Source organism: Culex quinquefasciatus, chromosome 2, assembly GCF_015732765.1.
Source record: "Culex quinquefasciatus strain JHB chromosome 2, VPISU_Cqui_1.0_pri_paternal, whole genome shotgun sequence".
Taxonomy (NCBI): Eukaryota; Metazoa; Arthropoda; class Insecta; order Diptera; family Culicidae; genus Culex; species Culex quinquefasciatus.
The window spans coordinates 165,255,771-165,271,055 of NC_051862.1; the positions used below are offsets into that span (position 1 = coordinate 165,255,771).

Genomic DNA, 15,285 nt, shown 5'->3' on the forward strand with positions numbered 1-15,285 from the left:
ACAATAGATAGATTTGTGTGTTGTGTGTGTCTCATTTTCAGTGTGCCTCACGCACAAGGCAACAACAACAACAGACAGTGCATCTTCGCATTCAGCCCCAAATGGGCAGTGGCCACTTTTGTTTTTAATAAAAATCGTTGTTTGGAATTGTGCGGTGTTCTTAATTGCTGGGACGAAGTCTTCTTGCCTGCTCTTCGCTGCGCATCGAACAGTTAGTCTTGATTTAAAATTTTAGAAAATTATTTTTTTCGAAAAGATCGGAAAATTTCACGAATGTTTCATATTTTAACATTGTAAATCGGACCATTAGTTGCTGAGATATCGACATTAGAAAATGGTGGGTTGTTTGGGTGAGACTAAGAAAACATCAATTTTCTTGTTTTTAAGCCTTTGCATGGCAATTTCTCAGAAACTAAGGGTCGTTTCAACAAAGTCCAAAAAAGCATAATATAGAGAATTCTCAAAAATATTTTTCTCAAAAGTGGGTAAACATGAGCACTATTTTTAAAAAATCAATAACTGCGACTATTTCGAAAAAAGATACATAAAAATGGCTATAACTTGATAGCGGTTCATTACATCAAAATTTCACTGAAGTACTTTTTGATTGCAAATTCAATTTTACATCGAAAAATGAAATTGAAAAATTTTTGCGACCAATATTTCGATATTTTGGAAAAAAAATGTATTGATTCAAAAAATCATAACTCGGTCAAAGATTTTTTGCCCATTCTGGAAATTTCTGAAAAGTTGCATTTGATATCACTCGATCACTCGAAAACCTTCACGTATACATATCGACTCAGAATCGTTTTCTGAGCAAATGTCTGTGGGGATGTGTGTAGACATGATTTTCTTTCCAAACGCATATCTCAAAACTGGCTGAATCGATTTTGGCCGGGTTTGCCTTTTTATGACCGCTTTGGGGTCCAATAAGACCCTATTCAAAATAATCAAGTTTAGTGAAGTATTTTTTTTTTTTTTGCTTTGAAAAAGTTTTTGTAGATACAAAAAGGGTGATTTTTGCATAACCTCAAAAGGCCGGGTCTTTTTGTTTGCGTGCGAGAGTCGCGCCAGATGAAAAACGCCCGTTTGCCACATCGCTTCATGCAAATGAGAGTCTGCATGTTTTCTGGAAATGTCTGTATCAGATATATTTTTTTAATTCATAAACTTTTTTTATCAAGTCCTTTTCGGTACTGGAACCTGGTTTGGACCGAGTCGGCTCAATAAGCTCTAAGGCCGTAAACAATGGAAATTTGGATTAGGAGTTGAATCACTTTGTAAATGTGAGGAAGGTACCAACCACCTAATGATAAATTAAGAAATGTTTTTTTTTTTTCAGGTTAAAATAAGGCCGTTGCGGCGCTTTGTTATACAACTTACTTTCGATATTTCGCAGTTCAAACATGCCATTCCAGCAGCAAGAAAACACGTTCTTGTCTTACCATTCCTGAACGCCGAAGAAGCTAATGGAAACGCATGGTTGCTCATACTGCTGCACTGCTGCTGACAACATTGCATTTGTGGGTGGAGGTAGCGAACGTGGAATGTGCTGAAAATTGCTGTTTAATCCCTGGAATGGCGATGGTCGTAAAAGTTTGCACCATCATGGTGGTCGATTCTTTTCTTGTCCTCTCGTCATAAAGGTGTGTGCACGGGAGGACTATCGAAACTTGACAATGGTGCCTCTTCCTGGAAAAGCAAAGAATTTTTAATGACACTTTCTGAAACAGCATAAACGGAAGCAAAGTGTCAGTTACGACAACTTTTACACTTCGAACGATGGTGCCATGAAGGGCTTTAAGCGTGATATTAAAGGTCAAATTAGAAAACATATTCGAATTATTTAAATAGCACTTCAAAAAGACCTGAACAAAGCACTTATTGATCTAAACATTCTGATTACAAATTTTAATTCCCTTTTGAAGCAGATCTAAATGAAATTTTGATAACATACCACTGACAATCGCAAAAACTAATTCAACCAAACGCATCAAAAGCACAAAACACGCACTCGACACACAATGGGGCCCATTGATTACAATCGTCGGTGTGACCTGGCAGATAATTAAACACCATTCAACCGCGAAATATAAACCACGGGAAAACCACCGGGGCAAAATCACTTGCCCCATCACCACCACCACCACCACCCCATGCATGAGGAAGCTAGCTTTTAATCCAATCATGATGTTATCAATCCCTTCCAGATCAAAAACCGCCACCCAAATTCATACAAATTACTGATTATTGCAGAACCGACCGACCCCCAGGTGTGTGGGGTGATTTGAAGCAGGGTGGCTACTCGTTGTGAAATTTTGCTGGACTTTATGAAAAAAACGTTACGTGCCTTCCTGACATTTAAAGCTGTATATGCACTTCGGAAGGAACCGGTCAAGAAAAAAATCAAATGGGCAGCAGCGGCGGCGAAAGCAAGCCAGAGAGGGTCAAGAAATGCCCCAAGAAATCGCTCCCTCTCCTTTGTTCTGCTGTTCGTAAAACTGTTTTTTGACCCCTTTCCTTCCGAACTCCGTACTAGCTTTAAAAGGTAATGCCATCCAAAAAAGACACATAAAGGCAGACCTTTCAGTGTTTTACACATTAATTTTTTTTCACTGAGATTCAATAAAGTTTTACTGAATTTTCATCTACTGAAATTTCAGTAAACGATTCAGTAATTTAGATTTTACTGAATTCTCAATTAACTGGCATTTGTCACTTTGACAGATAGTTTACTAAAAAATCAGCAAAATGGTTGTAAAAAACTGAAATTGCAGCAAATATTTTGCTGAAAATTCAGTAATTTTCAGGTGGTTAGCATAGAGGCATTTTTTGTTCACATTTTTCTTACCTTTGTTTCTAAAATTCACAGTAAAAAGTTAAAAAAAAAAATAAATGCATTTAAAATTGGATTTTCTCTCGGCAGCATCCAAACAGCTAGTCAAATCTGACATTTCAGTTTGACAAATATGCAGCTACTGATTTGTCAGCAATGTTTTTGTTCATTCCTGAATTTAAGCAAAAGTGATGATTACTGAATCGCATTCAGTTATTTATTTTATTTGCTGTATAGGCCCCGAGAACTCCCGGACTTGGACCACCCTAATGACAGGGTTTCTCATAGAAACCACCCTTTTTTTCGGACTTCTCTCAAAGTTGGTTTTTCTTGCATAACTTTTAAAGTACTTTTCAAAACTTCACAATATAGGCTAGGGTCTTATAGGACCCCAAGACGGATCGAATGAGACCAAAACAGTTCAGCCAGTCCGGAGATAAATGAGTGCACATTTTTCGGTGCACGGACTCACATCCAGACACACACACGGACATTTGTTCAGAATTTGATTCTGTGTCGATAGGTATACGTGAGAGTGGGTCTTGGAGGTCGAATTAAGAAGTTAATTTTTCGAGTGATTTTATAACCTTTTCTCAGTAAGGTGAGGAAAGCAAAATTAAAATTTTATGAAATCTTCTGCTCTTTTCAATAAAAAAATATTTCTAAATATTAAAATCTGGCCCAAAAATATAAAATGTTTTAAGATTACAGTTAAGACCTGATTATCCGAAGGCCTTGGCAAAATTTCACTTCAAACAATCGAAACCTCGGAATTTTTTTTCATAAAATAAGTATCCAACTTCGGATAATCGAACCACGAAAAAAATATTTTTGATTATTGACCTTTAGTATGACCCTTTAAGTCCTCTAAAGTGATTTAGAATTTTAAATCCAAGATGGCGACCAAAATGACGATGATGAAACATTGAAAAAATGCATTTTTCAAATTTTAAATGCAAAAAACCATTCAAATTTGACTAGGGGAACAGCATCTAATTCCAGCGTGCCTCTAATGTTGGCAGGTCAGAACTTTGACATTCAATTAAAGCTAATTAAAAGCGTTTTCAACTGAAATCGAGTGATAAATAGGTCAATAAGAAGTGAGCAAGCAAGTTTCTATCAAAAGTTTTGCAAAATTAGTTGTTTAAATAGTGAAAATCAGCAAATTGGATGGAGTTAGGAGCGAGAGCTTAACCTGCCAAACATACGAGAATTTCCCCTAAATTGGGGTCGTAAGATCTAATTTGATGTTTAAAATAAGAAAATAAAAACAAATGAAAAAAAATTTTGTTCGTTCTTCGATTATCCGAAGTCCCATACAAACCTTCGGATAATCGAGTCTGTCAGTATTGGTATTTTTCCCATCTTGAAATGTTAGTCCAAATGTTGTCCAAAAATAATAACTTTTTTTAGGTACAGTACTTGTTCAGTAACAGGGCCGAGAATGTAGCCCACTTACCGAATGCTGCTTGCTAACTGGGATGATCGAAATTACGATGGGACCATTAGCGCTCTATGTATTCTTAACAAAATATAAAAAAAGAGCAATTTCAGCTCAAATCGGAAATTTTTCTGGTACTTTAGTACACGACCCTCTCCGATATGACGTCCTAGTTGGCAATCATTGATCAATGACGATTTTCATAACTTCGCATGGAATGGGATAATCGTTACAAAAAAGTATCAGCATGTGTAGGACAGTATTGTAAACAACTTGTAGAAGGTTGTTGTTTATTTTATTAACGTGACTTTAACCTAGAGAGGTCATTCGTCACTTACTTGTAGAAGGAGTTTTGTCAAAATATTGACAGGGACGCAAAATTTATATCTTTGAACGAAAAATTATGGCAATGATGGAAGTCTTCACGTTAACCTAGACCTATATAAGCCATTTTTGTGTATATGGAGCCAATTGTATTCAAAAATGGCATTTAAGAAGGGCGTAAGTTATTTAAATATTTTTGTATATTGTAATTTAAAAATTACTGTATCTCGAAGCCGTTGCATCGTACCAAAAAGTTGTCAAAGACAAACTTGTAAGAAATTTGATACACTGAAACAAAAATACACGCGAATTTATGAGAATTTTCAATTTTTAAGTTTAAAATTTAAATTTTATGGTGATGTCACGATTTTTTTTCGATCAATTTTTTTGTAAAAATAGCCTAAAATGTGACAAAAAGACTCACAAAAAATGCAGGATGGTATGTCTCTCCTAAAATAATACAAAAATCATTTACTAAAATTGTTTTTTTGAAAAGTGGTCTAAGCGTCAAAATTTTCGATATTCAATTTGACTAACCTCTCGATAATTTTACTTTTTTTTTGTTTTTGTTCGCTTTTTAATTGGGCTACACTGTCCATGTTTGCATAAATGTCCCATATAAAAAATAAACTGGATTTGCTCCAGATTTCTTGCACAAAGTACAAATTGCATATGGGACATTTTTGCGAACAGGGGCAGCACATCCCAGTTATCGGGCGCCCAGTTGAAAAAGCTGCCCAGTTTAACAACACCCGGTTACCACACAAATACTGTACAATACAAAATGAAATCCAAAAAAGAGTCGCCACCCTGTGTTTTAGAAAATTGATCCACAACAGCATCCGCACTCAATAACAAACAGCAAACAGTATCAAACCCAATTACTGCACCGATCCGGTGTCACGAGGACAGTTGTTGTTTACCGTTCCAATCGGCGTGTCCGTTTCCTGCGCTCCCCCTCTGGAAAAGGGTCCATCACACTACTAATCCAACCATCCGGTGTGCTGTGCGGTAAATCAGATTAGCAACCGTGTGTGTTTGTGAACAACACAGCACGTGTTCAACACTAATTTGCACCTCATTCTTCAGGCGGGGACTGTCATCGGAAATCACGCAAGCGGAAAACGCACCTGGATTAAATTTTACATTAAAAAATTACAGTTTTACTAAAGCAGAGCGCACGTAACGAAACTGAACAGGGTGAGAGGCGCGGCGAGAGTATCACAAGAGCCAAATTCGATATAAATGCATCAGTTTCAACGCGGCAAGCACGGGAATGATCTTGATGATGGTGATGATGATAACGATGAGTAGCCGTGACCGGTCACGGACTTTGAACGTTGCCGAGAAGGGAGCGGGCGGGGCAGAAAATTACTTTCAATTTTCCAGTCTTAATCTCACTTTTTCCGTTTTATGCTTCAGGCTGGCAGGCTAGGGTGAAGGCACTGGGGGGGTTTGATGACGGCCAGGGCGGCGATGTCGCCGCTAGAACGAAAACTTTTCTCCGCTTTGCTGCTGGGCTGCCGACGGGTTGAACTCCAACGCACCGTTCACTTCCTTGGGGGCGCACTCGGGGTTGACGTCCTCCTGGAAAAATAGGAAATGAGATTAGAAGCGAGAATGATTGGATAAACCGTGCAAACAAACTCACCGCATCGGTGAAGTACGTCTCGATCAGCTGGAACGCCTTCTTGTACACTTCTTCGTTCTCGTGATTCTGCAGCGCTTCCAGTTTGTCCAGCGCGCCAATCTCCTCGAACAGTGTGCACAGGTTCTCCGCTCCGCCAATCTTCTCCGCAATCTGGAAGATGTTGGCGATTCCGCTGAGCACGACCCGCACCGTGCGGCTGTCCTTGGCGTCCAGCAGGTCGCAGTACGGCTTCATCACCGGGTACTTCTCCACCAGGTGGATGATCTGCTCTGTGGAACCGCCCGTGGTCGTGTTCGTGATGGCCCAAGCCGCCTCCTTCTGGGACTTGAAGTCACCCTTGATCAACACCTCAACCAGCACGTGCAGAATCCCCGACTCAAACACCTGACCAATCTGCTGCTGATTTCCGGCCGTAATATTAGAAATGGTCCACGCCGCCTCCTTCACAATACTGTTTTTGCTATTGCGGAGCAACTTGCCCAGCGCAGGCAACGACCCCGCAGCAATGACCGCATCCGTCTGGGTGTCATTCCCGGTGACGATGTTCCCCACACTTCTCAACGCCGGCGTGATGATCGCCGGATTGTCGCAACTCAGCAGCCGCACCAACCGCGGAACCGCCCCCGAAGCGACCACACTCTCAATCTTGACCGCGTCGTCATCCGTGACGTACGACAGCGCCCAGCAAGCGTCGGCCAGAACCTGTGCGTCCTCATGGTCCAGCAGCTGCGACAGAATCGGAATCATCGGCTCGACCCGGCTGAACGGCGGCGGAGGATTCTTGTTCCGGCACAAATTCGACATCAACCAAACAATGTTGCGCAAAAACGACAGCTGCGTGTCCGCGTTCTGCACCAAGTAAATAATCGACTCCACGCTGTTGTACTCCAGCACAATATCCCGCGCCTTCGAACCATCGCCAGCAATATTTCCCAGCGCCCAAACCGCCTGCTCCGCAACATTCCCCGACGGCGAGCTCAGCAAATTGATAAACTTCGGAACCGCCCCAGCATCAATGACCGCCTTCGTCTGCTCCGACGTCCCCGACGCAATATTGGTCAACGCCCAAGCCGCCTCAAACTGCAAATCAACCCGATCGAACTTCTCCAAAAACTTGACGCAAATCGGCACCAGGCCCAGCCCAATCATCTTATCGATCGGGGGGTTCTTCTCCCGGCTCAGCATCTTGCGGGCGGCCTGCACCGCGCTAAACTCCTTCTGCGGGTTGCCACTGTTGATGAACGCCAGGATCTCCTCGAACTTGAGCGCCACCGGACTTTGGGCGTTGCTCTCCTGCAGCGGCGACGTGACCGTGGGTTCCTCGGCGGCGGTGATGTTGCGCCGCTTGAACAGTTGGTCCTCCTTTTTGTTTTTGCGCAGCTCGACGGTCACTTCGTGGCGACGTTGGCGCAGTTCCTGCGGAAGAAAAAGTAATGCGTTGTAAAGAACAAAGTATAAAAGCAATTCTTTGCAAATCGATTTTTTTAGTTAACTTTTTCCTTCAATTAAAAATTTGTTCAGCCATTTTTTATGTCCAAAACAGAAATTAAGAATCATTTTAAAATTGTCCACAGTCTCTTCAGAGCGATTCTCTACGAAATCGGTCTTTTTGCCTTCCTCACGTTACTGAGGAAAGGCTATACAATCACTTGAAAAATGAACTTCTCAATTTGACCTCCTAGACCCACCTTCATGTATACCTATCGACTCAGAATCAAATTCTGAGCAAATGTCTGTGTGTGTGGTGGGATGTTGATCAAAAAATTGTCACTCGATTATCTCGACATTGGCTTAACCGATTTTATCCGTTTTGGCGTCATTCGATCCGTCTTGGGGTCCCATAAGTCGCTATTAAAAATTATGCAGTTTAGTTTAGTACTTCAAAAGTTATCTAAAAAAACGATTTTAACAAAAGTCCGGAAGATTGTAAAAAGGGTGGTTTTTGTAAGAAAACCCGTCATGCTATACATTTTCAGAAAGGTATTTAAAAGACATTGAAGATCTGACAAATCTATCAAAAGTTATAAGAACTATTTATACGCTTTTTGGAGGCCGGATCTCAGATATTTTGATGAAAACGTTGTCCGGATCTCTCATGCGACCTATTGTTGAGCTGTAAGAGCTTTCCAACGCGTCCAAAACATTGAAGATCTGACTACCCTATCAAAAGTTATAAGCACTTAAGTGTTATTTACGCACTTTTTGCATTTTGGATAGCACCCTCAAATGTGAGGAAGGCGCCAACCACCTAAGGGTGGATTAAGTAACGTTTTTTCATTTTAATTGGCAGCTGTCCATACAAAAATGATGCATGAAAATTTAAAAATCTGTATCTTTCGAAAGAATTTTTTGATCGATTAGGTGTCTTCGGCAAAGTTGTAGGTATGGATAAGGACTACACTGAAAAAAACGATATACGGAAATTTTTTTTTGATGATTCTTAATTTTACTTTTTGTTTCTAAAACTTGATTTGCAAAAAACATTATTTTTATTTTTATTTTCTTATTTGTTTTGGGGGACATCAAATGCCAATTTTTCAGAAATTTTCATGTTGACCGAGTTATGAATTTTTTTATCAATACTGATTTTTTCAAAAAATTTAAATATTGGTCGCAAAATTTTTTCAGTTTCATTTTTCGATGTAAAATCGCATTTTCAATCAAATAGTACTTCAGTGAAATTTTGATCAAGTGCACCGTTTGCAAGTTAACTCAATTTTTATGTAACTTATTTGAAATCAGTCGCAGTCATTCATTTTTAAAAATTAGTGCCCATGTTTGCCCATTTTTGAAAAAATATTTTTGAAAAGCTTAGTGAAATTTTGATAAATGGCACCGTTTTCAAGTTATAGCTATTTTTAGGTAATTTTTTTCAAAAGAATCGCAGTTATTCATTTATAAAAGTTATTAACCTACTCTTGAAAAAAATAATTTTGAAAAGCTGAGAAGATTCTCTATATTTTGTACCCATGTTTGCCCACTTATGAAAAAAAAAATTGAGAAGCTGAGAAAATTCTCTATACTTTCCTTTTTTGAACTTTGTTGATACGACCCTTAGTTGCTGAGATATTGCCATGCAATGGTTTAAAAACAGGAAAATTGATGTTTTCTAAGTCTCACACGAACAACCCACCATTTTTTAATGTCGATATCTCAGCAACTTTGATTTTCAATTTTAAAATATGAAAAAATCGTGAAATTTCCCTATTTTTTTGAAAACAATATTTTCAATTTTTTTTAATAAAGACTAACATTTTGAAAGGGCGTAATATTAAATGTTTGGCCCTTTTGAAATGATAGTCTTGATTTAAACTTTTTTCAAACATTGTTTTCGAAAAGATCGGAAATTTGACGAATGTTTCACATTTTAACTTTGTTGCTGAGATATCGACGTTAGGAAACTGTGGGTTGTTTGGGTGAGACTTAGAAAACATCAATTTTCTGTTTTAAAACCTTTACATGGCAATATCTCAGCAACTAAGGGTCGTATCAACAAAGTTAAAAAAAGAAAAGCATGAGAATTTTCTCAGCTTCTCAAAAATATTTTTTTTAAGAGTGGGCCAACATGGGTACAAAATATAGAGAATCTTCTCAGCTTTTCAAAAATATTTTTTTGCAATTCCGTCGTGAAACTACAGTAGTTGTTCGGTAACTGGGCTGAGAACGTAGCCCAGTCACCGAATGCTGCTCGCTAACTGGGCTGAACCAAAAATAACCAGGGGACCACCGATGCATAATATTTTTCTGATGAAATATAAACATAAAAAATTCTCAAATTTATTTTCAATGCTTACTTTTCATATTTCTTTAATTGTGACTTGAAATTAAATAAAAGTATGAAAACAGTTTTTTTATTTGTTGAACAGGCTATTGGCATCCATTAACCCCTCGGTCATTTCGGTTTGTTTTGGTTTTTTGACGTTTGTCTGCTTTTTAAGTGGGCTACAGCCCAGTTATCGAGCGCCCAGTTAAAAAGCAGCCCAGTTAAACAAAGCCCAGTTACCGAACAACTACTGTACTTACTTTTCCTGTCATTCTTGAACGACGAAATAGCCTACTTTTCTGTACCAAAAATAACAGAATCGAATAGCAACACTTTTCAAAATAAATGCTGAAAAGTTCTACTTTTCAGCACTCAAATGGGTGCTGAAAAGTTGAACTTTTCAGCACTTGTTTCGAAAAGTAACACTTTTCAACATTTTTTTGATTTAAACGATTTATTGACAAAATACATGAAAATTTGACATAAAATTTCACTCAGTGTGTGTTTTTTGAAATTGCAAAAAATATTGTATGGAACTCGTTGCAAAACTTGATTTTTTCAGCACTCTGAGCATGAGCATGAGCATGAGCATGAGCATGGTTGACTGCCAATGAGCTGCTACTCCGTTATTGACAGATCAGCTGAAGTTAAACAATGAATCAAAAATGATCAGTGGGAGCCAACCATCCGTTCACTGTTTAACCTCTGAAGATCTCTACTTTATTAGTCAATACCGGCGCCCTCCCAAGAAGCCTGCAGTTCAACGAAAGGGAGGAATGTTAGTCCGATAGTTTAAGTTGCAGACTCATCAAGCACATAGTTTTTCGCTATATACTTGTTGATACCGCTTGAGACCGTTGAATCCACAGCATCTCCTTCAAGCATCACGTGATTAATTTTTTTTTGGGTTAGTAGGATAAGGTATTGGCTTTTCGATGCCTCCCGAGCTACGACGCTATGGGGAGGACTCCGAGCAACGATGCTATGGGAAGGTCTTTCTGGTTAACACACAAACTCACTCACACACAGTTATTTTGCTCCACTATTAACTCAACGATCCAAATTGTCAGTGCGTCTTTCGTTCATTATATAGAAATGGCTTTTTCACCGCAAAAAAATAAAACCTTATTCGAAAAATTTAAACATAATCCACCCGACGCCGTGGCTTCCGATCAACGAAGGGCTTTGAAAATCACAAAAGAAATCACTTTTCACTCCGAATATTTTTACGACCACGCGCTCCCTTTGCCAATTATGCACTGATGATGCTGCATTTTCAGAGGACAATCTTCTCCTCGCAGCACACAACACACGACAAAAATGCGAAACAAAAGGCACACACAAAAAAAATCACTTTTCACTCCGAATATTTTTTACGACCACGCGCTCCCTTTGTCAATTATGCACTCCAAAACTTGTTTTTTTCAGCACACTTCGTATTTATCCAACTCGGTGAACCTCGTTGGATAAATGTACGACTCGTGCTGAAAAAATCCTCTTTTTGCAACTTGTTGCATAAACTACTATTTCAAGAGTGGGCCAACATGGGCAATAATTTTTTAAAATGAATAACTGCGATTCTTTTTAAAAATTTACCTAGCTATAACTTGAAAACGGTGCCATTTATCAAAATTTCACTAGAATACTTTTTGATTGCAAAATTGATTTTACATCGAAAATTGAAGTTGAAAAATGGAGTTGAAAAATTTTTTTTAATCATGATTCAAAAATTCATAACTTGGTCAATTTCTGAAAAGTTGATGTCCTTGAGGGGATAACAATTTGGAAATTTCTGAAAAGTTGGCATTTGATGTCCCCCAAAAAAACAATTTGAATCAAGATTTGAATGTTTTTTCTAAGACAAACATGATCGCCCAAATGGCCGATCGACAATGAAGCAGTTTCATGTTTATAATGAAGGCCGATTTTTAAAAAGTTCTTGTTGTTTTTTAATTTTATGTTTTTGTATATTTATTATTTTTTTTTGTGAGAAGAACATTTTAACATTTGGGCTTCGTCATGCACACGGAATATGTTTTGAGAGTTTTCACCCCAAATTTCAATCTATTTGGTTTATGTCATCTTGCTGTAAATCAACTCGGAGTTTAGAGAAAAAACACTCATAAAATTTGACAGATTGCTTTACGCATGGCAAAACTTTGATATATCGTCCCATAGAGTTATCTACGAGCGCATGTATTGCGTGTACGTACACGAAAAAAGTGAGGTTAAAATTTGTACCAGCCAGCAAAACAAATGGTGCGCTAGTGTGTGTGAGATCGGGCTTAGAAAGCTCTATAGAGCTATCTAAGCCCGATCTCACGCACACCAGCTTACCATTTGTTTTTGCTGGCGGGTACAAATTTTAACCTAGAAATCCTACGTGTACAGACACGCAATACATACGCACGTAGATAACTCTATACTCAGTTTTTCACGAAATAGGTATATTCATGAAACTTTCAGGGGTGATTTAAAATCATCGATGAGATATTGTTAGGATGGATGGAGTTAGGAACGAGTGCTTAACCTGCCAAACATACGAGAATTTTTTCTACCTAGTCCATTATGTGAAATCCATCTATGCTTCTAATGTCGGCATATCTACTGCTTGAAGTTTAATTAGAGGAAAGTGGGGCAAGTGTAACAAGCTAAGGAAATGCTCGTTATAACCCATTAAAAACGTTAAAAAATCTGTCGGATTTATTAGAATCATCTTATTCCAGGTCTTGACTGAGACTTTGGCAGAACAAATTTTTAAAAAAAATCTGTTTTTTAATGTAAAAAATTGATTTTATTTTATTTTTTTGTTTTTTCGTACGTTCTACTCAACTAGTGGGGCAAGACGAACAACCGGTTGGGGCAAGAGGAACAATGCATGAAAAAACATGCTAATTTACTAACAATTGAACTATTACCACTTAGATACATCAGATTAGGATGTATTTGAAACGTTTCTTTCATGTTTAGATTAAAAAATAATATTTTACTAAAAATTTGACCGTTTTAACAAAAAAAAAAAATACTTAGATGATAAATAGTATATTTTCATGATATTATTATATCGTGTATGGTCAATTTTTTAAACAATTGATTATCAGTTTTTTAAGAACTTTTATGTATTTTTTTTACAATAAAATATGTTGCTGCAGCAATTCGTATTTTTTTCCATACTAAAAATCCATATGGTACGCTTGCCCCACCTAAACAAGATTTTTTAAAAGCTCTCTACAAAAATAACCAAAACATAAATCATACTTTATAATATGTGCAAGTCATTGGTAGGGACACTACTGATCTAGGAAAAATAGCATTTTGATAAAATGTGCCTTAAAACGAACCCTAAGCCTTATTTTGTAATTTCCAAATATTATAAGGAAACAAAGGTTTTGAAAAAAACTTTATTCAATATTATGCCCCGTGGCGTTTACGTCGTTTTGGTGGTTATGTGGTAGTAGAATCAGCTAATTGCATTGCTAGCAACAATTCCTCATACTGGAAATCATCAAAATTGTAAAAATTACGGCCTTACTAGCGATTGTTCCTCTTGCCCCATATGGTCGTCTTGCCCCACCTTCCCCTACAGATTACTAAAAGTGTTTTAAACTGTAATCGACTAATAACTAGCTTAGTAGGATGTGATCAACAAGTTTCCAGGACCCTTTCGGAAATCGCGTCTTTTGGCGTTACATACAAGTACCCTTACAAAATACACCACGTGACTGACAATAGGTTAAAAAATGTAGTGAAATTACAATATCATTCAGTCGAAAGTTAGCCGTTCTCCCCTAGCAGAAGAAATATTCCGGTTGATGGATTGAAAAACGATAGTCAAGGACTCGCCACATTTCCGGCCAGAATCAGAACTTACCGTGTTGGTTTTGGAACCATGTTTGTAGGAGGCCAGTCGGTTGCTGGGAATCGCCGCGTTTTCTGAATCCATGATCTGTAAAAAAAAGTGAAGACAATACGGTCAGACCAGCGCCATTGTCCGTTGAAATCCCGGCATCCACATGTTAACCTCAAACTGCCTTCCCCCGAAATGAATCGCAAGAGGAAAAGCAAACTTACCTCTTTTGCACGTATAACACCTCAAAATAAACGAAACACACCGGCTAAACACAGGTAAAACAATTATCTAAAACAAATGCAACGAAATAATAGGCACTATTGAAACAAAGTGGATTGCGCGCCTGTTTGAAGCAACGAAAACAAAGCACTTCTGGACATGCACTTCCAGCTCGGGCGAAGCTCGTAAACCGTTTGAACTAAATTTTTAAATTCGATCGCGCAAAGAGAGCAGCTGCTGCTTCAGTGTTGGTGAGAGAGCTGTCGGAGTCGCGCGAAAATCAGCTGTCAGCAGGGGGGAAAACGTCAAATTGCGAAGATCGGCCAGTGTTGCCAGGATTGTGGATGGGTTGCTTTGGTATTTTTAATAGGGTTCTAAAGCCGTATTTTATTTTTTTGTAAAACCGTAAAAAACAAGTTTTTTCTTTAAAAATGAATTAAAAATTTATTTTAACAGCAATAATATCAGCAATTTAAACTCAAATTGAGCATAGACAAACAGACGTAAATCTCTTTTTAATCCAACAACTTCGGAGATTTTTAAACGCTACTTGAAGCTGCCGTCAGATTTGGCCACAATTTGGGTTGAGGCCACGTTGAGGCTCTCCAAGTTGTAGGTATAGAAAGGCAGGAGCAAGTTGGCCTTGCTGGTGAGTCTTTATTGGTTGCGTTGTAGCCGCTTGTTGGGTCCTGAATTGGGTACTAAAACCCTATGTAAATTTATATGTTTTCAACGGTAAAAAACCAAGATTAAAAACCATTTCTGATCACTTTTTCATTTTAACGCAAAAAATATTGACAAAACAACATTTTTTCGATGGATCAACTATGGTCCCCTTGGAACGAACTGTCAAGTAGGACCTTTTCTGTCAAGAAGGCCCGTGAAGTAATGTTTTCAAAATTGAATCAAAAATCCATTTTAAATCCTTTGCGGTCGCTTAAAGGGTCATTGTGCTCAGAAAAATAAGCCCTATCGCTGTAATCAATAATATCACAAACAAAGAAAAAATACTCTAAATTCAAAAAGATCGTTCGTTGGATTAAAAGTTCGCGTTGGTGAATATTCGTAGAAAGTTCAAACTTTTTAGTTTCAAAGTTGGAAAGTTTTTGATATTACCGAGGGGGACGTCACTCCGTGATAACAAACGAACAAAAACGAGCTCGAAAAGCATCAACGCTACTCATCGTGCCGAGTTTTC

The 15,285-nt window shown here is 38.2% G+C and overlaps 1 protein-coding gene across 1 annotated transcript; it reads right to left on the bottom strand.

Moving 5' to 3' along the window:
- Positions 1 to 5,739: 5,739 nt before the first annotated feature.
- Positions 5,740 to 13,965, bottom strand: LOC6038080 (importin subunit alpha). The gene is made up of 3 exons (XM_038255789.1): positions 13,890 to 13,965; positions 6,256 to 7,671; positions 5,740 to 6,191 (listed from the first exon to the last, which is right to left on the bottom strand). Exons 1-3 carry the CDS (start codon positions 13,959 to 13,961, stop codon positions 6,090 to 6,092), a joined length of 1,590 nt encoding a protein of 529 aa, XP_038111717.1. The 5' UTR covers positions 13,962 to 13,965; the 3' UTR covers positions 5,740 to 6,089.
- Positions 13,966 to 15,285: the final 1,320 nt, after the last annotated feature.

Excerpts from the sequence above, each read along its gene's own strand:
- LOC6038080 (XM_038255789.1), bottom strand. The coding sequence starts at position 13,961 with ATGGATTCAGAAAACGCGGCGATTCCCAGCAACCGACTGGCCTCCTAC. Across the intron at positions 7,672-13,889 it reads ATGGTTCCAAAACCAACACG|GAACTGCGCCAACGTCGCCA; the intron begins GTAAGTTCTGAT and ends TTTCTTCCGCAG. Across the intron at positions 6,192-6,255 it reads AGACGTACTTCACCGATGCG|GAGGACGTCAACCCCGAGTG; the intron begins GTGAGTTTGTTT and ends CTATTTTTCCAG.